The sequence below is a fragment of the Rhinoraja longicauda genome, chromosome 4 (genome assembly GCF_053455715.1).
Source record: "Rhinoraja longicauda isolate Sanriku21f chromosome 4, sRhiLon1.1, whole genome shotgun sequence".
In the NCBI taxonomy this organism is placed as follows: Eukaryota; Metazoa; Chordata; class Chondrichthyes; order Rajiformes; family Arhynchobatidae; genus Rhinoraja; species Rhinoraja longicauda.
In genome coordinates, this window is record NC_135956.1 from 40,140,600 (window position 1) to 40,164,063 (window position 23,464).

At 42.5% G+C, this 23,464-nt stretch overlaps 1 protein-coding gene across 3 annotated transcripts in view; it reads left to right on the forward strand.

Moving 5' to 3' along the window:
• The window catches only part of fam135b (family with sequence similarity 135 member B), a 306,137-nt gene that overhangs the window by 248,633 nt on the left and 34,040 nt on the right, over window positions 1-23,464 (forward strand). For all 3 annotated transcript variants that reach the window (XM_078397568.1, XM_078397570.1, XM_078397569.1), the window contains 2 exons: window positions 7,667-7,764; window positions 23,220-23,371. In XM_078397568.1, coding sequence (XP_078253694.1) covers window positions 7,667-7,764; window positions 23,220-23,371 — 250 coding nt within the window. The remainder of the gene's footprint in view (window positions 1-7,666; window positions 7,765-23,219; window positions 23,372-23,464) is intronic.

The window sequence follows — 23,464 nt, forward strand, 5'->3', positions numbered from 1 at the left end:
ACCTGAATGTATAGAACTTTAATGCTTTAAAATGTGCCAAGATGTTGCACAGATGAGTAGTGTTTCAAACTTAACACTGAACTGAAGAAGGAGACATTAGATTGGACCTAGTTGAAGAACTGAACCTTTACAGAGGATGGTTTAGCAGATGTAGAGAGAAGATCACAGAGGGTAGTGGGTGCCTGAAATGCACTGCCTGGGTTGTGGTGGAGACAAATATGATAGCGGCATTTTAAGCAGCTTTGGGAGAGGTACATGAATATGCAGGAAATGGAGGGATATGGATTATGTACAGGCTGATGAAATTAGTTTATCATGTTCAGCATCGAAGGGCATTCTCTTGTACAGTACCTTTCTGGTGTTCTATGTGTAAGATCAAGGAGTACGGTGGCACAGTGGTAGAGTTGCTGCCTTACAGCGCCAGGGACCTGGGATCGATCCTGACTACGGGTGCTGTCTGTATGGAGTTTGTACGTTCTCTCTATGACTGTGTGGGTTTACTCCAGGAGCTCGGGTTTCCTCCCACAATCCAAAGGTGTACAGGTTTGTGGGTTAATCGGCTTCTGTAAATTGTAAATCGTCCCTAATGTTTGGAATAGTGCTAGTGTAGGGGATGATCCTTGGTCAGCGCCGACTCGGTGGGCCGAAGGGCCAGTTTGCACACTGTTATCATTAAAGTCTAAAGAATAATTGTCAACCTGCTTTGGGATTAGCCTGTCGATGTTTTCATTATGCACCCAACAGCAGACGTCGGGGAGTGCAGGTAGAGAATAGTTAATATTGCAATGAAACTGCATTGCAAGTAAGTGAGGAAATTAGATAAAGTTTTTGCTCCTCATCATCTGTTCAGGGAGCACAGCGATAGTCTTCTCTCCAGTGCTCTTGGTTGCCAAACAGTGCAAATATGCATCAGATCATTATAAAATTGGTTTCATTACTCGTGTTTTTAAAGCCTATTAAACATCACCAGGAAATTTATATTTTATGATGCCCCCACCTCCACTTCCCCTCAACCCACAGTTGAACAGCATGTCCAAGCACACACACTGTCTAGACTTGCTCATAAAGAATGGCAGGGTGGAAAAATTAGTTCAGCATTTTAACACATGGCATGAAAATCATATCACCTACAGGCTTTTACTAATGTCAGTCTCTGGTGAATTAGCACTGTCAGCAGCTTATATTCTTCCTGAACAATGGTGCGCAATACCTTGTAAATAAAAAACTGTAGGAGGCCAGATGTTTCAAGGCACCTCCTGTTTGACATTACTAGCAAAGTACACAAGAGGGAGCTATTGACTTAAAAATGATCCAGTCGGATTAGAGGTGATTGGAAAATGCGTTCCAATGTTTGTATTCAAATAGCACTTTGGATTGTTCACTCTCTAACCCTAGATATGCATGGGAAATCTAAATGGCTTGGACTCAGTAGTTATGCTCAGATCTCCACACGCCTGACATTATAAGTCGTTCCAACAACAATTTGAAGGCCGAGAAGTCCATGGATGTTCAGGTGGATAAGGGTATTTGATTAAATTGGGTGTCAGGGGTTATGGTGAGAAGGCAGGAGAATGGGGTTGAGAGAAAAAGATAGATCAGCCATGATTGAATGGCAGAGTAGTCCTGATGGGCCAAATGGCCTAATTCTGTTCCTATAACTTATGAACTTATGAAGTATCTCAGCAAATAATGCACAGGCCCTTCTTTCAATATTACAGATGCCACTTTATTTTTCCCTGTGTCTCTCAACACCATAATCATATGTTCCTCATTCCCTACCCGTATCCATATGCATAAAGCAAGAAATTTAGATGCACACAATTTCGTATATGTGAAAATTACTTGTTTCTGGACTGAAACACGTTTGCAACAATCTCCAAGTCAAAGTGCTTTAACCACAGATATTTGGCCAAAGATATTTATGGTCAACATTTAAAATATTTATTCAGTCATACATTGGGGTGATAATGTGCCAGGGAAATTATTCAAAGAATTATTGTTTCCAGAAACCTTTGTCATTGATCGCACCCAGAGCTTCAACAGTGCTGCTCCCTCATTAAAGCAGTGAGCTTTCCAGAGGGCTTCCATCAGCAGTTGGTTATCAGTGGAGAGACGTCTTAAAAGTTTTTGCCTCTCAAAGGCTTGAGGTCAGGAAACTAACTGAAAAGTAACATTGAGGAAACGTGACTCCCACCAATTCTGAAAAGTGGGCAATGAATGGTTCAGCCTCTCTAATCTAGGACAAAAATAAAACAGCCTCAAATCTAAAAGTGAAATACTTCATCTCATTAAACGACCATGAAATATTAATGTTATAAATGCCAATTCATTGGTGCCAACTGCATTACCCAGACACTATACTATTTTGAGAGCTAGACATTTTGAGGAAAATGGGTTTGCCTGCCATATTATCCTGACATGTCAGTTTTAGACTTTTAGACTTTCTAGAGATATAACGCCGAAACATGCCCTTCGGCCTATCGAGTCCACGCCGACCAGTGATCACCCTGTACACTAGCACTATCCAATACACAAGGGACACTTTACAATTTTACCAAAGCCAATTAACCTACAAACCTGGTAGACACAATATGTTGGAGTAACTCAGCGGGTCAGGCAGCATCCCTAGAGAGAAGGAATGGGTGACGTTTCGGGTCGAGACCCTTCTTCAGACGTGTCTTCCGTACTCCAAAGACCTGTGTCTTTGGAGTATGGAAGGAAGCTGGAGAATCTGGGAGAAACCCCATGTAGTCACAGGGAGAACTTAAAAGCTCCATACAGACAACACCCATAATCAGAATGGAACCCGGGTCTCTGGCGCTGTAAGACAGCAACTCGACCACTGTGCCGCCCCATAGTTTCTAGTTGAGGATGGTCATGAAGAAACCTTCATTTCCTCCTTTCTGATGAACAGCCTCCCCCCTCCCCATCCCCCTAACCCCAAAAGCACAATATCCAACTGCATTATCTGAACTTAACTTCAACTGAAGATTCTGAGGTACACGGTACACTTGGACAAGATTATAAATCGCACAAGAGGATCTGAATTATGCAATGGTTGTCGTCAAGCCATAGCAGAGGAGTTTCCTCATTTCCATCATAGATGTACTCCTCTCAGTCGGCCTGACTAAACCGTCCTATCTGGTTGTCATTCAGCTCTTTGTGGAATTTTGCTGTGTACTAATTGGCTGTTATATTCAGGGGTGCAGTACTGCTGGAGCTCACTGGAGGGCTGCTCCGGCACCTCTGTAAAAAAAGCCAAAATAAACAGCGGGGAATTTAACAGCACAAGGGACACTTTACAACAAGGTGCTCCGGCACCTAAAAAATGAGCACTGCAACGCTGGTTATATTGCCCAGTCATTACTTTGCAAATCGTCACGATTTGTCCAGAGGTCACAAATGATGCCTTATCACTGCAGCTTATTATATTCCTGCAGCTGCTTCTCTTATCTTGCCAATATTATAGAATCACAGAAAATTAATGACATGATAGGGGACCTTTTGGCTTCTTTGTGTCTGTGTCATTTGTAAAAGTGCTCCCCAGCCTAATTCCACCCCTCCAACACCAATCCATTGCCCTGCAAGTCCTTGCCCTTTAATTACACATCCAAGTTGCTTTTCAATGTGATGAGTTTCTGACTCCAACACTCTCTCTGCAGTCCATTCCACACCCCCAGCCAGTCTTGGGCTGAATCGATGCTCCCTGCTTTTTTACTTTTCCGTTAAGTAGAAAAGATTCTTTGTATTCTTTGTATTATTCACAAAATGCTGGAGTAACTCAGCAGGTCAGGCAACATCTCGGGAGAGAAGGAATGGGTGACGTTTCAGTCTGAAGAAGGGTCTCTACCCGAAACGTCACCCATTCCTTCTCTCCCGAGATGCTGCCTGACCTCTGAGTTACTCCAGCATTTTGTGAATAAATCGATTTGTACCAGCATCTGCAGTTATTTTCTTATAGATTCTTTGTATTTACTTGAACAAGGTTCCTCATAGTTTTGTACAAATAAAAGCCTCTACGCACCTTACTCCATTCTTTAAAAAAAAAAGTCCCAGCCTATCCAATCTTCTGAAAGTCATTGAGTCATACGGCAGGAAACAAGCCTTTCGGCCCAACATGTCCATGCTAAGATGGCCCTTCTTAGCTGGTCCCATTTAAAGGTGGTAAGGTAGCACATTGGTACAGTTGCTGCCTTACAACACCCAGAGATCCGGGTTTGATCTTGATGGGCCGAAGGGCCTGTTTCCGTGCTGCATCTCTAATCTAACTAAACTAAACATTTGCCTGCATATGGCTCATATCCCTCTAAACCTTTCCTATACATCTACCTGTCCAAATATATTTTCTCCTGACCAGCATTGCCCATTCCTTGTAAATCTCATCTCACCACCTTCTCTGTAATGTGGTGAGCAGACGTGCACAAGTTGTTCAACTTGTGCATTACATTGTGTTGGATACAGTTCCAGCATAACCTCCTTGTCCTTACATTCAACACCTCATATCCTGGCTTCACCTGTTCTAGTGCCGTCTTTTCCAGCTGCAATGAGCAATAAATTGAGGTGGTGAATTATTGGAACATTAGTAAATAATCATGTTCTAGATATTCTTCAGCAACTTGAAAGACAGGAATGTGCAGAGTGTGACGGCCACCCAGATTTCATAAGTTATGGGAGCAGAATTAGGCCATTCGGCCCATCAAGTCAACTCCACCATGCAATCATGGCTGATTTATCTTTCCTTCTCAACCCCATTCTCCTGCCTTCTCCCCTGACATGCTTAATAGTCAAGAATCAATCTCTGCCTTAAAAATATCCATTGACATGTCCTCCACAGCCTTCTGTGGCACTGAATTCCACAGATTCACCATCCTCTGACCAAAGAAATTTCTCCTCACCTCCTTTCTAAAGGTACAAGCTTTTATTCTGAGACTGAGCCCTCTGGTCCTAGATTCTCCCACCCAGTTTTGTTGGGTTTTCTTGAGCTACTGCCAATGGAAGCTGCAGGTGGGGCTCAGGGCCATGAATGAGGATGGGTGGGTAGAATGGTTGTAGGAACACCACTGCCAGGGTAGGCTTTTAACAAAGTGGTCAGAGATTAATTAAGCTCTCAGCATCAGCCAGTGCCCCCTAACATTCACATCAAAGCAGATAGGCCACAACTTCAGCAAAATGTAAACTTCTGGTCACTGCGTGTGTTTGAATAGTCTACAACTACTTGAATTGCTTATTCCAAGTTGGGCAGGGCATCCACGCACACAATGCTCACTACTAGACAACCCCTTATGTGTTCACACATCAGTAGGATGGGAGGACTTGCAAGGAATTTGTTGAACGTCACAGTGTGCTCAATAAATTTCCAATCTCCTTTACTGAACCTACCTTCGTAGAAATTTCATACAAGTGGTAAGATACATGATAGAATCTCTAATCTAATTTAAACTTCAATAGTTTTTTCTGTCAAATCAGACACAAGTCGTTAAAATCAACTTTATCTTGGGACAAGCATCAGTAAACCTACAGTATCCTTGCTGCACTGAGCTGTAAATGCAACAATAGCAATCAGGATACAATTATTTTCTCTGTCTCGGGATCTGCACTGAACTAGGTTTCTGTTTACTGAGAATAATTCATCCCCTTGCTTCCTGTCCTCTCCTCCAACATGTGGGAACAGTTACCCAAGGAGTACATGCACCTTATCTGAACCTGTTTGCTGAGTTAACTCACTCATATGTCTGGACTCTGTTCTCTTCACTATCTTCCTCCCTCATACCTACCCCCTCCCTATACCCACCCTTATTCACAGGAACACCTGCACGATTGGGACAAAAAATGTTCATGGACTGATTCGTTAATCAAGAGAGTGTTTTATTGTCATATGTCCATTCGGGACAATGAAATTCTACTTGTAGCAGCATAAAAGATATGTAAATCTTTTTTCTCCAGAGATACTGCCTGACCCATTGAGTTACTCCAGCACTCCAAGTCTACCTTTGATGTAAACATAGTACTCTAAAAACCGTAATAAACAACAACAAATAAATTCGATATAAAAACAAAACAATAATAGCACAAGGATAGATTTATTACAAAGTACTGTGCTTTATAACGATATCATCAGATTTCTCAGCTGAAAAGTAACATTTCCTACAGCGCATTGAGCCTCAGAAACCTTATTTGAGAAAGAAATGAAACTGCATCATGCTAACGGGCAGAGTCTGTCACTGCCAAATTAGCAGCAAAATATCCACTGCTGCTCCAATTAACCCTTTCCATGTGCTCTGCAGCACTCACTGAATGTTTACATCCAGCTGAGTGAGTCTTTTTCACATTCAGGAAAAATGTACAGAGCTGGGCAAACAGCAAGCCATTCCATCAGCCCATCCACCTTACTGCCAGAAACAAAAGCAAGAAGGCTCTGCAAGTCAGCCAATCCACCCAGCATTGAGCATTTGAAAGGATTTGGCCTGATGTAGCTTTAGAGATACATTATGGAAGCAAGCCCAATGGCCCACTGAAACCACACTGATAATCGATCGCCCATTCACACTAGTTCTATGTTACCCCATTTTCTCATCCGCTTCCTATACTTTTGGGTCAATTTACGGAAGCCGATTACAAACCTGGACATCTTTTGGATGTGGGAGGAAACCAGAGCGGCCAAACGAAACCCATCCGGTCACAGGGAGATCGTGCAAACTTCACACAGGCAGCGACCGAGGTCAGGATCAAACTCGGTCTCTGGCGCTGTGAGGCAGCAGCTCTCGGCTTCACCACTGTGCCGCCACTGCATCGTATATTGGAGGAATCAGAATAAAATGGTTAAAGATGCAGTAAAGGTGTTAGGAAAGATAAAAGCTTGACCCAATAGATAAATTCCTCAATAGAAAGATTGTTGGCGGAAACTAAGCTGTATGGTTAGACTATTGAAAGCAAATTTTAGTTTAGTTTAGTTGAGAGATACAATGGTATATTTGTGTATATTTGCGCAGCGGTAGAGTTGCTGTCTTACAGCGTTAGAGACCCGGGTATGATCGGCCCACCGAGTTCGCACCGACCAACGATCCCAACACATTAGCACTATCGACACACGGGACAATTTACAATTTTTACCAAAGCCTATTCACCCACAAACCTTTACGTCTTTGGAATGTGGGAGGAAACCGGAGCACCCAGTGAAAACCCACACGGTCACGGGGAGAACGTACAAACTCTGTATAGACAGCACCTTTAGTCAGGATCGAACCTGGGACTCTGGCGCTGTAAGGCAGCAGCAATACTGCTGCACCACCGTGCTGCCACAAACCTAATGTGACTGTAACATAAACTCCCTTTTATTTAACAATTAAGAGTTTGGTATATCTGCATTCATTGAGCATTGCGTGTGGATGCTCGTTTGATGAATTCTTCCATGCAGAATTACATAGAATTACTATCTTTGGCTAAGTCCGGTGGAGGTTGAGATTGATGGTGGGCCGTAAATGGAAAATGGTCTGAATTCTGCTACACAGAGTTAAATTGAAATGTCATTTTCTCTTTTGTGGAAATGCCATCAGTGTTATACTCTCGAAATAATACGCCGCCTGTGTGAATTGAGACAGATGGTAATCTTAGTCCTCTGAGCAGACTGACATTGCCACCGTTTTGTTTTGAATTTGTTTGACTGCAGAGTGACACCTTTGCTGATTTTGATACAATGACGGATCGCCTCTTGGATGAGATTGTTCAACATATCCACCTCTACAATCTGACGATATCTAGAATAAGGTAACAGATCTGGTCACTCGGCCATTTCATTATTTTCCATCTGGAGATTATTCATATCATTAGTTTAATTTAGTTTAGAGATAGAGCGTGGAAACAGACCCTTTGGCCCACCGAGTCCACGCCAACCAACAACCAACCAGTACACTAGTTCGATCCTACACACTGCAGAGGATTTACAGAAGCCAGTTAACCTACAAACCTGCATGTCTTTGGAATGTTGGAGGAAACCGGAGCACCCAGAGAGAACCCACTCGGTCACAGGGAGAACATACAAGCTCCACATAGACAGCACCCATGGTCAGGATCAAACCCAGGTCCCTGAAACTATAAGGCAGCAACTCTATCGCTGCGCCATTGTGCTGCCCAACCTATCACATCAATGCAGAAATCATGACATACATTTTAAAACGTTTTGAAGCACCTATGGCAATACTTACAATGTGATAAACATAGAGAGACATTCATTCAAAATCATGATCTGTTATAAAAAGCAATCTCGCAAATATTGCCCGGATTATTGGGTATTAGCTGCAAGGAGAGCTTGACAGACTTGCATTGTTTTCTCTGGAGTGCCGATAGAAGTATATAAAGTTATAAGAGACATATACAGGGTAGACAGTCCCAGAGTGGAATTGTCAAAGACTAGAGGACATAGCTGTAAAGTGAGTGGAGCAAAGGAGACATGTGGGGCAAGTTTTTTTGCACAGATGGTGGTGAGTACCTGAACTGTGCTGCCAGGCGTAGAGGCGGAGACTGGTAAGATAGAGGCCTTTAGATTGGGACCCCAAAATGTGGAGAATGGAGTGATCTGGATCATGTCGCTGATGTGTCGCGGATGAGACAAGATCATGGTCAGCATAAATATTGTGGGCCGAAGGGCCTATTCTTGTGCTGCACTGTTCTATGTTCAGTGGCCTACAACTTTATGGCCAATCCAAATTAAACCACCAATATTTACAATTTAAATGGAAGTAAACCCAGGACTTTGTTAAATGCCTTGTTAATGCCATGCCTTGTTAAACGTGGAAGTCCGATTGGAACAATGGATTGAAATGATGAGCCTACCAGATTGCCCTATGGCAACTTACTTCTGTACTACAATCTCTATAGTTAGACCTGCCTCACTAAGGAGGTATTAGCTGTGTGGTCCGAAGGCAAAGAGGGAGATAAGTTCCTTTTTTCATAAGGAACATTTTGGTTTGGTTTGTTTATTTTATTATATGAATTGTTAGTTGTTTCTTTTTTTAAATGATAATATTCTAGGTTAGAACAAACGGGTGATCACTGTTGGCACGGACTTAGTGGACCGAAGGGCCTGTTTCCACGCTGCATCTCTAAAACTGAAACCTAACGCTCCAAAGCCGCTTTGTAATTTTGAAAATTGAGCAAGAGAAATGAAAAATATCTTTTGGTTGAGAGAAGATGTAGGAAATAGCTAATCATAATCCGGTGAAGGGAGTCAATGTGATCGGTTAACCATCACCGTGGGAAAATTAGACAAAGTGAGTCAAGCAGGGAGTGCAAATCCTCAGCAAAATTAGGTTTGTAGACAGATTTAAGTTAGGATTCAAGGTACAGAGGACTGTGCCTTGTGGAGGAAGAGAGTGAGACAATTCCAAGGAGGTACAGAACAATGAAGAGAGAGGGAAAGCAGTCAGAAATGACCAATAAACGTCTTCAGGGCTACAATGGAGCTATTGCAGTACTCCTGACACCATGTGTAAGAAGGAACCTCAGATGCTGGTTTAAACTGAAGATAGACACAAAGTGCTGGAGTAACTCAGCAAGACAGGCAGCATCTCTGGAGAGAAGGAATGGGTGACGTTTCGGGTCGAAACCCTTCTGACCCAGACTGAGAATCGGGGGGGAAAGGGGAAAGGGGAAAGGGGAAAGAGAGATAGAGACGGTGATGTAGCGAGATATGGTTAATTTGTTCTACATCATCGTCTATATCCCTCGTTTTTTACTGTTCCCCCGACTCAGTCTGAAGAAGGGTCTTGACCCAAAACGTCAGCCATTCGTTCTCTCCAGAGATGCTGCCTGTCCCGCTGAGTTACTCCAGCACTTTGTGTCTATCTTCTGACTCCATCTTCTGGTTAAGTACTTTTGTGCAATGCTTGTTGAATATGTCGCATGCAGACATAGTTATCATGAGCAGAGAAGGCTCAGAAAGAAGAAGAACCCTGAGCCAATATTTAATTAATTTATGAAGTTTCACTTTCAGTCGATTGCCATTTTAAAATTGTTATTAAAATAATTTGTAAAATTAGTGCCTTGGTTTGAATTTGCAAAGAGTGCTACTGTGATAGGTGATGGATATAAATAAGCAGTTCAATAAGCAAGATTAATCATTCCAAGGGCATAGACAATGTGTTTTTATAGGGCATGTTATGCTGTTTAATGTCTTACTTTTTCAGCAGCCTGATTTCTTTATCGAGTGTGAATATCAATCTTCCAAATGCGGAACTTGATTACAAATCCAGTGCAGGCTATTGAGATGAAAGTTTCTTTAGGTCTGTTGCCTGCAAGGCTGCTATGGGTAATTGGAAAACTTCAATCTACTTCTGAGTAGCCTTGGGCACACGTAATGGGAGTATCTTAATTTACCACCAGTTGTCAAATCCACTCAGATAGCTAATGTGGAGAAACCTGAGGTTATCTACTTTGGTGGCTAGAAAAGCAGAATAGTGCATAAAGAAAAATTCACAGGATTCTAGGTGTCTGTCTGCATGAAAGACACAAATTTAAGATGCAGCGGCAGCAAATAATTAGGAAAACAAATAAACCATTAGCCTTTAGTTTAGTTTAGAGATACAGTGCCGATCAGCGATCCCCACACACTAACGCTATCCTGCACACACTAGGGACAATTTACAATTACATCAAGCCAATTAACCTACAAACCTGTATGTTCTTGGAGCATGGGAGGAGACCAGAGATCCCGGAGAAAAACCCACGCAGGTCACGGGGAGAACATACAAACTCCGTACAGACAAGCACCCATAGTCAAGATCGAACCCGGGTCTCTGGCGCTGTAAGGCAGCAATTTTACTGCTGGGCCACCGTGCCTTTTAGTTACGACTATACCAAGTGGACCCGTTGGGCCCAAACCTCTCCTGCATTGGTGCAGCACCCTCTCCTCCTCCCCCTCTCTCCTCCCCTCCCCTCTTCCCCTTCCCCTTTCCTCCTCTCCGTCCTCCCTCCTCCCCTTCCCTCTCCCCCTTCCCTTTCCCCCCTTCCCCTTCCTGCCTCCCCCTCCCTCCTCCCCTCCCCCCTTCCCTCTCCCCCTTCCCTCTCCCCTCTTACCTCTCCCCCTTCCCGCCTTCCCCTTCCCGCCTCCCCCGTCCCCTCCCCCTCCCTCCCTCCCCACCCTCCTCCCCCTCCCCGTACCCCCCTTCCCCTCCCCCTCAACCCCCTTATCCTCCCCTTCCCTCTCTCCTCCCCCGTCCCTCCACCCTCCCTCCCTCCCCCCTATCTCCCTAGGAGATAGATTTAAACTTTAAAATGTGAATAACTTTTAAAATATAACACCGATTTCAATGAAACTTCTTCCATTAGCATCAATGGGACGACGGCGAGTAAATTGTCGTGCTATCGTGTACCGTTTTAGCTGTAGTTCAGGAACAAACAAACAAATAATCGATAGTTTTAGTATATAGATGGGGAAGGAAAATGAATATAGTGAATTCTTACTCCAACTATATAGTATATTGTGAGGCCCCACCTAAAACTAATTTTATTCTCGTTAATTAAGGAAGTACATATTTGCATTGGAGACAGTCCAGCGGAGGTTCACTAGATTAATCCTGCTATGAAGGAGTTGTCTAATGAGGAGAGATGGGCAGGTCAAGGCTATATATTTTTTGTTTTTGGAGAATGAGAGGTGACCTTATTGAAATATATTACACACGGGGGATTGGGATGATGATACAAAACTAATGTTTCCCCTCATGACTAAATCTGGAACTGCAGGGTATAGTCTCCTAATATGGGTCACCCATTTAAGGTGGAGATGAAAAATAATTGTTTCATTAAGCTTCCTGTGAGTCATTGGAATTCACTGCACCAGAGATGCTGAATCATTGAATATATTTAAAGCTGGTTTTTGATTTACGATTTCAAAAAAAACGGAGAACAAGCAGAAAAGTGTGATTGAGGACAAAATTAGGTCTTATTGAATAGCTGGGCAGGCTTGAAGGGGCACTTGGTCTACTCAGTTCCATATGTTTTAATACAACGGGTTGGGCAAAAAACAAAACTGTTTACACAGGAATTCTGCTTAAGTTGGAATCGAACATGTTAATGCAGAGTCGACTGAGTGTATGCATAAAAGAAAATCTGTGCTATTGAATGCAAGATTTTGAAGCCAGTAGGTTATGTTTTTTTTCCACTTTATTCCCACACTTCGATCCTGGTGGCTGTTCAGGGTGTGTAAGGCATTGTGTCCAGATCATGAGAGGAATCCTTCTGACGCATCCAAAGTACTTCACAGGTGAACCTGCACCTGTGGGGACCAGGCCTGATTGGGGTTTTAAATGAACGAAGACTGGAGATGCAGTATTGCTCTGGTGCCTCATGTCTGATGGATTCAGGCATGGTCATTTACCATGAGATGTGTTTTGAGGAGACTTTACAACACCCGCCTCCTCGTCTAGTTATTACATCTTTGCAATGAGTCTATTGGACTTAACTGTTTTCACGTTCTCCCCCCTCCTCATCCTCAGCATTTGGAATGGGGTCACATCTGGAGCAACATAGACAAAGCATTCTCTCCTTTTTTTTAATCTAACCTTGGATAAATGGTCTGAAAGCATGGCATTTGATTCCCTGGGAATTTATTTCACCTCTCAATCAGAACAAAGTTCAGTCTAGCAATATATGGGAGAGGAAAGAAATGTTCGGATCTGCACCAGCTGTGCCAGATGTTGAGCCAAGCAATACATCAAAAAATAAAATTAACTTGCACTGATGCCTTTGGGAAGAATTGCTATCAAATTGCATTGAACCACCATGTCCTTCATCATAAAGTGATGGATAGCTCATAAAAATAATTTCATGTTAGATTGTGTAAAATGCTTTCCCTGCAAAATGTTTGGCTCCATTTACGGACCATTCCCTGCCTCTCCTCCGTGTCTCTCCAGAGACAATACCAACTGGGTATAATAGATCATAACCAATTCATTCAGCGAGCAGCACTTTCTCTGTATTTGTTGAATGAGCAGGTAAGTGAAAGGAAGGTACCAAACTTGGAAAAGCAAGTGATTGTCTAACTCCCAACACTAAATCATTTCTTCCATTTCTCCATGGGAAAAAAAAGTTTTCAAAACAGTTTGTTCCCCCCAACCCCTAACCCTTTCCCCCCCCCCCCCTCCCAAATTGACTGGAGAATACTTATCAGCAACTGTTTACTGCCAAGGACAATGTTACACTTATTTTAGCTGGCTGCATGCACTTCCAGACTAAGAACTTCCTGCATTTCAAATGGAATGAAATGACTGTAGGGAATTCATTTTATTCAGTCATGGCTGATCTATCTCTCCCTCCTAACCCCATTCTCCTGCCTTCTACCCATAACCCCTGACACATGTACTAATCAAGAATTTATCTATCTCTGCCTTAAAAATATTCATTGACGGCCTCCACAGCCTCCTGTGGCAAAGAATTCCACAGATTCACCACCTTCTGACCAAAGAAATTCCTCCTCATCTCCTTCCTAAAGGAACGTCCTTTAATTCGGAGACTATGACCTCTATTTCTAGACTTTCCCACTAGTGGAACCATCTTCTCCACATCCACTCTATCCAACCCCTTCACTATTTGGTAAGTTTCAATGAGGTCCCCTCCCCCCCCTCGTCCTTCAAACCACCAGCGAGTACAGTGCCGTCAAATGCTCATTATATGTTAACCCACTCATTCCTGGGATCAGGAGATCATTCAGATCTATGTTAAGCCCATTGACCAAGTCAAAATGATATCCATAGGTAATAAAGATATGTCTTAAAAAAACTGAATGAGAATTGATGGAAACAGGAATTTCAATCCCACATTAAAACCATTATCCAGCCAACATTGCAAAATTGGCCTTTTTTCCCCAATTGACCTCCACCTTTAATGGCTTTTCCCCCTTAATTATCTCCCCTCTAAAAAAAATATTTAGGACCAATCTGAGATTCATTGCTCTATTTTCATCATTTAAATGACATCTCAAGCCATACATTGCAGAAAGATGCTTTGATGAACAACTTGCCTGAGATAGGTGTGCTGGATCAGCACTGCTCTGTCTGTGTAGATGAGGACAACAGCAGGACATTGTAAGATGTCGGATGCTGGATGGAATTGACATTTGGTTCAGGAATGATAGCTTGCAGTACTCCCATACAAGGCGAGGGCTAAACCATGTGCAAGATTGACTGGTTGATATCCTGAACAGAGCCTGAAGTTTGCGAAACATCAGAGAGTTAGGAGGACACAAAGTGCTGGAGTAACTCAGCAGGTCAGCCAGCGTCTCTGGAGAACATGTATCGGTGATGTTTCAATAGACAATAGATGCAGGAGGAGGCCATTCGGCCCTTCGAGCCAGCACAGCCATTCAATGTGATCATGGCTGATCATTCTCAATCAGTACCCCGTTCCTGCCTTCTTCCCATACCCCCTGACTCCGCTATCCTAATGAGCTCTATCTAGCTCTTGAATGTATTCAGAGAATTGGCCTCCACTGCCCTCTGAGGCAGAGAATTCCACAGATTCACAACTCTCTGACTGAAAAAAAAATGGTCGAGGTCGAAATGGTTTCAGGTCGAGACCCTTAAGTCAGGATGAGATGGAATGAGAATTTCTACTCAGATAGTGATCCAACCAGTCTGCGTCTTATTCGAAAAGGAAAAATCCTCTGGTTGCGAGAAATCTAAACAGAAAGTTTGAGAAGTACTCAAATCAGACAGCATCTATGGAGAGAGGAACAGGAGCAGGTGGTTTCCGATCAATGAGCTTTAATCAGAACACGAAAGAGTTAAGTATATGGAAGCTTTTACGTACAGAGACAAAGAGAGGAAAATGAAAAGAAAACTCTGTAATAGAGTGGAAGGCAAGAGGGATGATATGACCGAAGGGATGCTGGTTTGAGGCAAAAGGAGATATTAATGGGTTAACAGACTAACGATGTGTCAGGGGGAAGTGTAAATGACAATTACAGGATGATAATGGCTGCTATTCAGAAACATGGCAACAGTAGTTGTGATATTGTAGAAATTACTGTCAAGTCTAATAGGCTGCAAATGCATAACCATAAGGAGAGGGTACAGTTCATCAAGGTTCCTCAACTTCCTAGTGTGGCTTCTGATGAAACATTGTCTTCCTGGAAAACTTTAGGAGCTGTACAATGAGATCATCATGATTCTTCAGGAAGATCACTTCACATCCGACTGGTGAAGTAATTTCTTTCCTCAATTCTGTCTTGAATAGCAGACCCATTATTCACAGACTGCATCTCCTGCCTCCAGTCCCCTTCCCAGCTAAGAGGAACATCAACTGTGTATTTACCTGGCCATGCACTACCAACGTATTGTATAGTTCAACAAGAACAGCTATCATTCTTCTACAGTCAAGAGGTTATGGGCCTAATCTGCTTTCAAAGCAAGTGACTGAGAAGTGACTTTATTGATGTATGCATATAATGTGTACAAGATAACTAGCTATACAGAAGGGATAAATAGTTTGGAGAAATACAGCATGGAAACAGGCCCTTCGACCCACTGGGATAAACACAAAATGCTGGAGTAACTCAGCGCACAAGGCAGCCTCTCTGGAAAGGAATGGGTGACGTTTCGGGTCGGGACCCTTCTTCAGACTGATGTCAGGGGAGTGGGCATGACAGAGATAGAATGTAGTCGGAGATAGTAAGACTGGTGGGAGAACAGGGAAGGGGGAGGGGATGGAGAGAGAGGGAAAGCAAGGGCTATTTGAAGTTAGAGAAGTCAATGTTTATACCGCTGGGGTGTAAACGACCCAAGCAAAATATGAGGTGCTGTTACTCCAATTTGCGCTGGGCCTCACTCTGACAATGGAGGAGGCCCAGGACAGAAAGGTTAGTGTGGGAATGGGAGGGGGAGTTAAAGTGTTGAGCAACCGGGAGATCAGGTAGGTTTAGGCAGACTGAGCGGAGGTGTTCAGCGAAACGATCACTGAGCCTGTGCTTGGTCTCGCCGATGTACAGGAGACCACACCTGGAACAGCAGATATAGTAGATGGGATCTCCCCCCCTCGAGTCCGTCCAAGGACCCCAACAGTCTTTTCAGGTGAGGCAGAGTTTCACTTGCACCTCCTCCAACCTCATCTATTGCATCTGCTGTTCCAGGTGTGGACTCCTGTATGTACTCCCCCTTCCCAGTTCTCCTACCAGTCTTACTGTCTCCGACTACATTTTATCTCTGTACCGCCCACGCCCCTGACATCAGTCTGAAGAAGGGTCTCGACCCGAAACATCACCCATTCCTTCTCTCCAGAGATACTGCCTGTCCTGCTGAGTTACTCCAGCATATTGTGTCTATCAGCTCATACAACATTGGTTCCTTTTGCAAGCCACAATGCAAAGGATAGAACATGTTTTAGAAATTATTTTCATGATTTTCTTTGCCTGAATAGTGAATACAGTGATCTATGCCCCTGGTACTACTCCCCAATTATAACAGGGGATATATTTTTACTGGAAGACAAATTAAAAATTCAATTAGCAAGTTTTTCTTCGGCAGGAAGTGAACAATACACATGGATTTTTTGGTTAGAATATAAAGGCAAAATAGCATTTTTTGTCCATTGCTTGTGACCTCTGCAACCAAATCACAAAAGAGAGAAGTAGAAGAATATTCAAGCAAAGAAAATCATAAAAATGATAACTTATTCTGTATTTTGCAATGTGGCTTGCAGAGGAGGTCAGATAATCTTCAGTTATCAGTACGCAGTAAGCATTAAATTCATGATGGAAACCAAGGTTGACTGCTGGAGTCATAGCAGCGTCTGAGATAATTTCTTTACCTTGCAGAAACCTATAAATCCAACATTTAAAGCTAATGGATAATCTATTTGTCTGTGAGATTTGCAAACATCTTCAGCTCATTCAAAGTTTCTTTAGAGCCTTCAGAAATAAAAAAAATATAAAGCTGCAAGTTCTTAAGAGAGATTTCAACTGAAGCTACTAAAGAAAATTTCTCCCAGAGATAAGTCTTGACAATAAAATAGAATAGGAATGTACAGGTCAGTCAGCGTCTGAAAGAGAAACAAAGGTGATGAGCCATGATGAAGGCTGTGATTATCAGAAACATTAAACTCTTGGGCTGATGGACGTTTCATTTCCACACTTGATGGTCTGAGCGTGAATTTCCACTGTATATATTTATGAAAAGAAGGATTAGACTGAAGAAGGGTCTCGACCCGAAAAGTTCCGATTTGGTTTGCCAGCATGGAACTAATCCTGCAACTAAATTTCTGAAGAAGGGCCTCGATCCGAAACGTCTCCCATTCCTTCTCTCCAGAGATGCTGCCTGTCCCCGCTGAGTTACTCCAGCATTTTGTGTCTGTCTTCAGTTTAAACCAGCATCTGCAGTTGTTTCCTACATGCTAAATTTCTCTTACTATCTATAATAAGTTTGTCCCACCCTGTTTTAAAACTCTTGTTTAGCCTTGCTGACAGTGAGGTTTATCATCAACCCTGTATCATACAAGACTTCCCACATCTGAAAGGAAAGCCTCACCACCCATTCTATCATGTGGCCCTGGACAGTGGGGTAAACAGAAGCGCTGCGATGTTTGTAGGCAAAGACTCAAGGTTAGAGATTGAATTCCTCACTGTCTGGTCCCTGGCAAACATCCATTGGTGCCCCTCAGGCCTCTCCCATGTTTCCCAGTACCTATCCAAAGCTGTTTCCCAGTAACTATCTTTAAGATTTTCCCCATATTTCTTTATGATAGATGAAACAATTTGCTTATCAGGTCTCTATCAATTCCATTGTAATCTATTTTTTCTCACACTTGCATAGCTCATCCTAATTTTCCTGCCACTCACTTACCGACGTCAGTCGTAATTAATAGTAAACAATTCTGAAACTATTCCGTTTTTGGGATATGGGAAACTCCACACAGACAGCACCAGTGATCAAGATTTCTGGGTCGCTGGAGCAGTGAGCCATCAGGACTAACTGCTACACCAGTGTGCCAATCAGATTCATGTGGCCAGGACCCACCCAATGTTGGGTATGTCTCTTGATGGACCAATTGTGATTGCAAAGACCTCTCATGAAATAAGTTTGACTGTGAAATCCTATTAATTACAACCCCTGCCCTGATCACCAGGGACAGGGGATTCTCAGGTAAAACAAGGAGAAAATTTGCAGACATAAAGTGCTAGTGTAACTGAGCAAGTCAGGTAGCATCCCTGGAGAATGGTGTCTGCTTTTCCAGCTTCTTTCTTCCCCACTCCCTACAATGTCTGAAGAAGGGTCTTCCCTGAAACATCACCTATCTATGTTCTCCAGAGATGGTGCCTGACCTGCTGAGTTACTCAAGCACCTTGTGCCATTTTGTGCATTAGCCCTCATCTGCAGTTCTTTTTTCTACTCTCTGTCCCTGGAGAACATGGAAAGGTGACATTTCAGTTCGGGACCTTGCTTCAGACTGAAGACCCTCCTTATGTCTGAAGAAGGACCCCAACCCCAAATGCCACCTTTCCATATTTTCCAGTGATGCTGCCTGACCCGCTGAGTTACTCCAGCACTTTGGGTCTTTTTTTGTAAACCAGCATTTGCAGTTCCTCTATGAGAAAAATTGTACGCAGCCTTCGGGTGTAAGAGGGGTGGCATATTTTCCCACAGAGATTGAGGTGGGAACATCAGCCTTTCAAATCAAAATACTTAGCTTTTATATATATTTTCTCAGTGGCCTGTACATGAAAGAGTGCATGCTGATCCTGCTTTGTGTGTTGCAACAAGATCTGGAGGCTAAAATCCTCTTAATCCAGCAGGCAGAATGCCAACTCTTCTGCACATCTGCTCATTTGTATGCATCTTTACCCAATGAGGGAGAAAATAGAATGAAAATAATATTTAATACTGCTGATGATTTGTCAATTTCTATTTTATTTTTTGCATGACTTAGTTAATAAAAGAGGTTAATAGTAAATTGGAGAATATAAACTTGAATGAATGAGGAGAGCTGCCTAGATATTTCACTGGAAAATAGATTCATGCAGCACAGCATTTCACTCCTGCCATCAGGAAGAAGGTTTAGGAGCTTGAAAACTATTGTCCAGTTTCAGGATCAGCTTCTTCCCAACAACCATCAGGCTGTAGACGCTACAATCCCCAAATAATTTCTTGGGAGTTTTTGCTTTTGTCTTTACCTATCTGTTGAGCTGCTGCAAGTAAGAATTTTATTGTTCCGTTTCAGGATATATGACAATAAAATGCTCTTGACTCTCTTGAGAAATAGTCCCTTCGGCCCATTAGCATTGTGCCATCAGCCAGTCACTCACACTAATCCTGTTTTTTTGTCGGAAGGAACTGCAGAAGCTGGTTTAAACCGAAGATAGATACAAAATGCTGGAGTAACTCAGCGGGACAGGCAGCATCTCGAGAGAGAGAGAGAGAGAGAGAGAGAAGGAATGGCTGACGTTTCGGGTCGAGACCCTTCTTCAGACCTGTTTTGTTCTCCTCACATTCACCTGTGAATGGATTCTACCACTCACCTGCACACTAAATCACATGTAGTGGGCAATTAATCTATCACACTTTTGAGAAACCAGTGCACCTGGAGCAAACCCACATGATCACAGTGAGAGCATCCAAACTCCACACAGCAACACAGGAGGTTGGGTTTTAATTCTGGTCACTGGACATGTGAGGTAGCATCTCTCAAGGCTGTGCCACAGTACTGCCTTGATTTGATGCAATCAAACTTTTCCAGTTTAAGATTGATCAGGCAAGGTTCATGCACACAAATTGCTGAAGAAGGGACCAGGCTAATTAGGAAACAGATTTTAAAAAATAGAAAGAGTCAAGAATGTTTTATTCTCCAATGTCTCAGATAGAACAATAAAATTCCTACTTGCGGCAACACAACAGAATAGGGATTGTAGTGTTTAAAGGTTGCAGTGCTTAAGAAAGAGCAATCTGTGAATCTTTTACTCAAACCATAATTGAGCTCTGAAATGTGATCAAGAAACACCATTGTAACAGACATTATGATTTCTAAAAACAATTCACTGAGCATTCAAACAAGAATGGATGAGGGCTTGAATATGAAGATGTTTAGTTGGGGTTGACTTATTAAAATTATCCTGACTTTGTGATCTTAATGCATTAATTGTTTGTGATAACTATCACATTTTCATGCTCTGTCGAGTTTTCTTCCTTTATAGATTAAATTAAAAAATTATCATTCTGTTTGCACTACCCATTTAAACTCCTGGGGGAAATACTACAGAATTATTTGCTAATCCTCCAACAATTAAGAGAGTTAACCTCAAGAATAACCTATGCCGCTGGAGAACTACCATACAGAAGTTGAGACTAAGCCACGTAATCAATATTAGGAGAGGAATTCTGAGGCATATGGTGTTCCATCCAAATACATGACCATTTTCAAAAGAAATAAGGAGTGCTTTTTTTTCATCCACGAATAGAAATGCGTAAAAAAGGGATGAAAAGATCCAAAGGTGGAACCTGAGACCAAGCTAATTCTACGGTGTGACAAGGAATTGCAGATGCTGGTTTAAAATGAAGATGGACACAAAATGCTGGAGTAACTCAGCGGGGCAGGCAGCATCTCTGGAGAGAAGGAATGGGTGATGTTTTGGGTTGAGACTCTTCTTCAGACTGCTGCCTCATGTTGTGGGTGAGCTTGATCTTCCACTCAAGCATATACAAGCAATGAAGGCAGAGTCATTCAGTGAGAACACTGTATGAAGTTGTCCCAGGGAACTACCGTCTGCCCTTTCAGTTTTAAAAATGTGCAAGACGCCCTCTCACCAAATAGAGAGCGGTCGGTCCTCGCCTCACATCTACCTCATTGCAGATCTTCAAACTATCTTTAATCGGACATTACTGGACTTTCGTGTTCATGAGCTAAAGTAGCAGAAGTAGGCCATTTGGCCCATCCAGTCTACTCTGCCATTCAACCACGGCTGAAACCACCTCTAAACCACATTTTCCTGCCTTCTCCCCAAAACCCTTGACATCCTTACCAATCAAGTATCTGTCAGTCTCCTCCTTAAAAATACCTAATGACGGCCTCCACAGCCGTTTGTGGCAATGAATTCCCCAGATTCACCACCCTCTCACTTTTATCTTACACTAAACGTTATACCCTTTATCCTTTATCTGTACACTGTGGACGACCTTTTTATAATCATGTATAGTCTTTTCTCTGACTGGACAGAATGTAACAAAAATACTTTTCACTGTACCTCAGTACACGTGACAATAACAAATTAAACTAAGTAACTATATGCATCAGGAAGGTTGTGGGTGATCAACAAATACTTTCTTGTTGGCAAAGAAAGAGCAGGACCTAGCTTGATAGATCATTGCATGCATATCATCAGCCCTCAGTGAAGCAATGCATTAATATTGGCCAGCAAGGCATACTATTTTCCTTCTTTATCATTAGAAGGAAATGCAAATTGCCGTGATATCTGCCGCTGCTTCGCTCACTTTTTGGGTACATTGATTGTCAGCTCATTAACTGACAGTAAAATGAACTGGAGCCAAAGGTATTGAGGCCTGCAGTGCCATTGACAGGACCACCGGGTCGACCGCAGATGGCACAGCATATGGCGATGTTCTGTAAAATTGTCCCTCTACAGACATGGAGTCTGTGGAGGCAATCTCCCCCCGGCATTGCATATTAGGTGCTTCAAGACTTGCATAATGGGAAATATAACCAATGCAGTTAAGATGCCTGTAGATGTGCAATGGAACCCATGAAGGTTAACGACACGGGGGGTCATTTGTATCACACGCTGCTTTTTTGGATGGAACAATCCAAAACTCATTCTGTAGTTGCGATTTGTCCCCACAGTCCTGTGACTGTGACTGATATCTATCCAGTTTTCCCCTTTGAGAAGTGCAATGATTTCTGCTGTAACTTATCCGAGACAGCTTTAAGAAAATTTCTCTTAATCCATCATCTAATTTCACAGCAGCAATGGGATACTTCTTTGCGAGAACAAAAAAACCCATCAAAACCAATTGTACAGTCACTCACAGCTTCCCGGAGACCCTGCAGTTTAATTGATTGGTGGCTCAGCCTACTCCTGTGAAAGAGGTAGTCAGAAGAGCACATTCTCACCTATCTTCTTTATGTGACAATAAGAATAAATTAACACATTGAGCTTTTTCTACTGTTCAGTGAGACCATGGCTAGTATGTAACTAAACTCCAGTGATTCACTTCTGCCCCACATGTTTAAATACATTTGGTAAAAAAAGAATATTGTTGCAAGCCATTTTGGATGACATCCTGACTTTATGCCGCATTTGCTCCCCTTTTGTGTGACAAGGAATGGCTTGAGGACGATAGGAATAACCATAGAAACAATGGCACTAAATGGTATATAAACCTTTTACTATTTAAGCCCCACAGTATGCACAGGACAGTATGTATTTGGGGAGATAAATATTCACTGGAAAGGTTTTGCTGTAAAATTATTTTAAGTTTCATATGATATTTAACACATTGCGTTGTTCTATTCTTAAGTGAGGCCACAACTAGATGTGACTAAACTCCAGTTTTTCACTTCTGCCCTACAAGTTTTAATGTATTTGGTAAAAAGAATATTGTTGCAAGCCGCTTTGGGTCTGAAGAAGGGTTTTGACACGAAACTTCGCCTGTTTTCTCCAGAGATGCTGCCTGACCCGCTGAATTACTCCAGCATTTTGTGTTTATCTTGGATGATATCCTGTCTTTATTCTGCATATGCTTCCCTTTTGTGTAACAAGGGAATAACCAAAGAAACAATGGCACTGAATGGTGGAGATATGTTACTATTTAAGCCGCACAGTATGTATTTGGAGAGATAAATATTCACTGGAAAGCGTTGCAGAAAAGTAATCTTGTTCCATATAATATTTTTGTGATGCAAACTATCTGCTCCCTGCACTATATATAGACCTCAACCACCAATCCACGTGATGTGTTTTGTGTACAAAAGAACTGCAGATGCTGGTTTAAATTAAAGGTAGACACAAAATGCTGGAGTAACTCAGCGGGACAGGCAGCATCTCTGGAGAGAAGGAATGGGTGATGTTTCGGGATGTGTTTTGTGATTGGGCCTTGACATTTGTCTCCTTTCCTAGAAAATACTTATTCACCTTGTTAAATGTTGGAAATGCATATTTATCTACCAGTGCAACAAATAGAGTTATCACCCAAAGTATTAATGATTTCACCTTCTGTGTTTCCACTCAGTTTCATTGGCCACTCACTGGGCAACATCATCATTCGCTCGGTGCTGACACGACCAAGGTTTCGGTGTTACCTCAGCAAGCTGCACACTTTCCTGTCACTGTCTGGGCCACATCTGGGAACACTATATAATAACAGCACGCTGGTTAGCACAGGTATGTTGATGGATAAAGCAATGCTGGTCTTGTAAAAAATACATGGAAGATACAATGGGTAGATTTTGGACTTTGTATTAATTATGAAAGAGA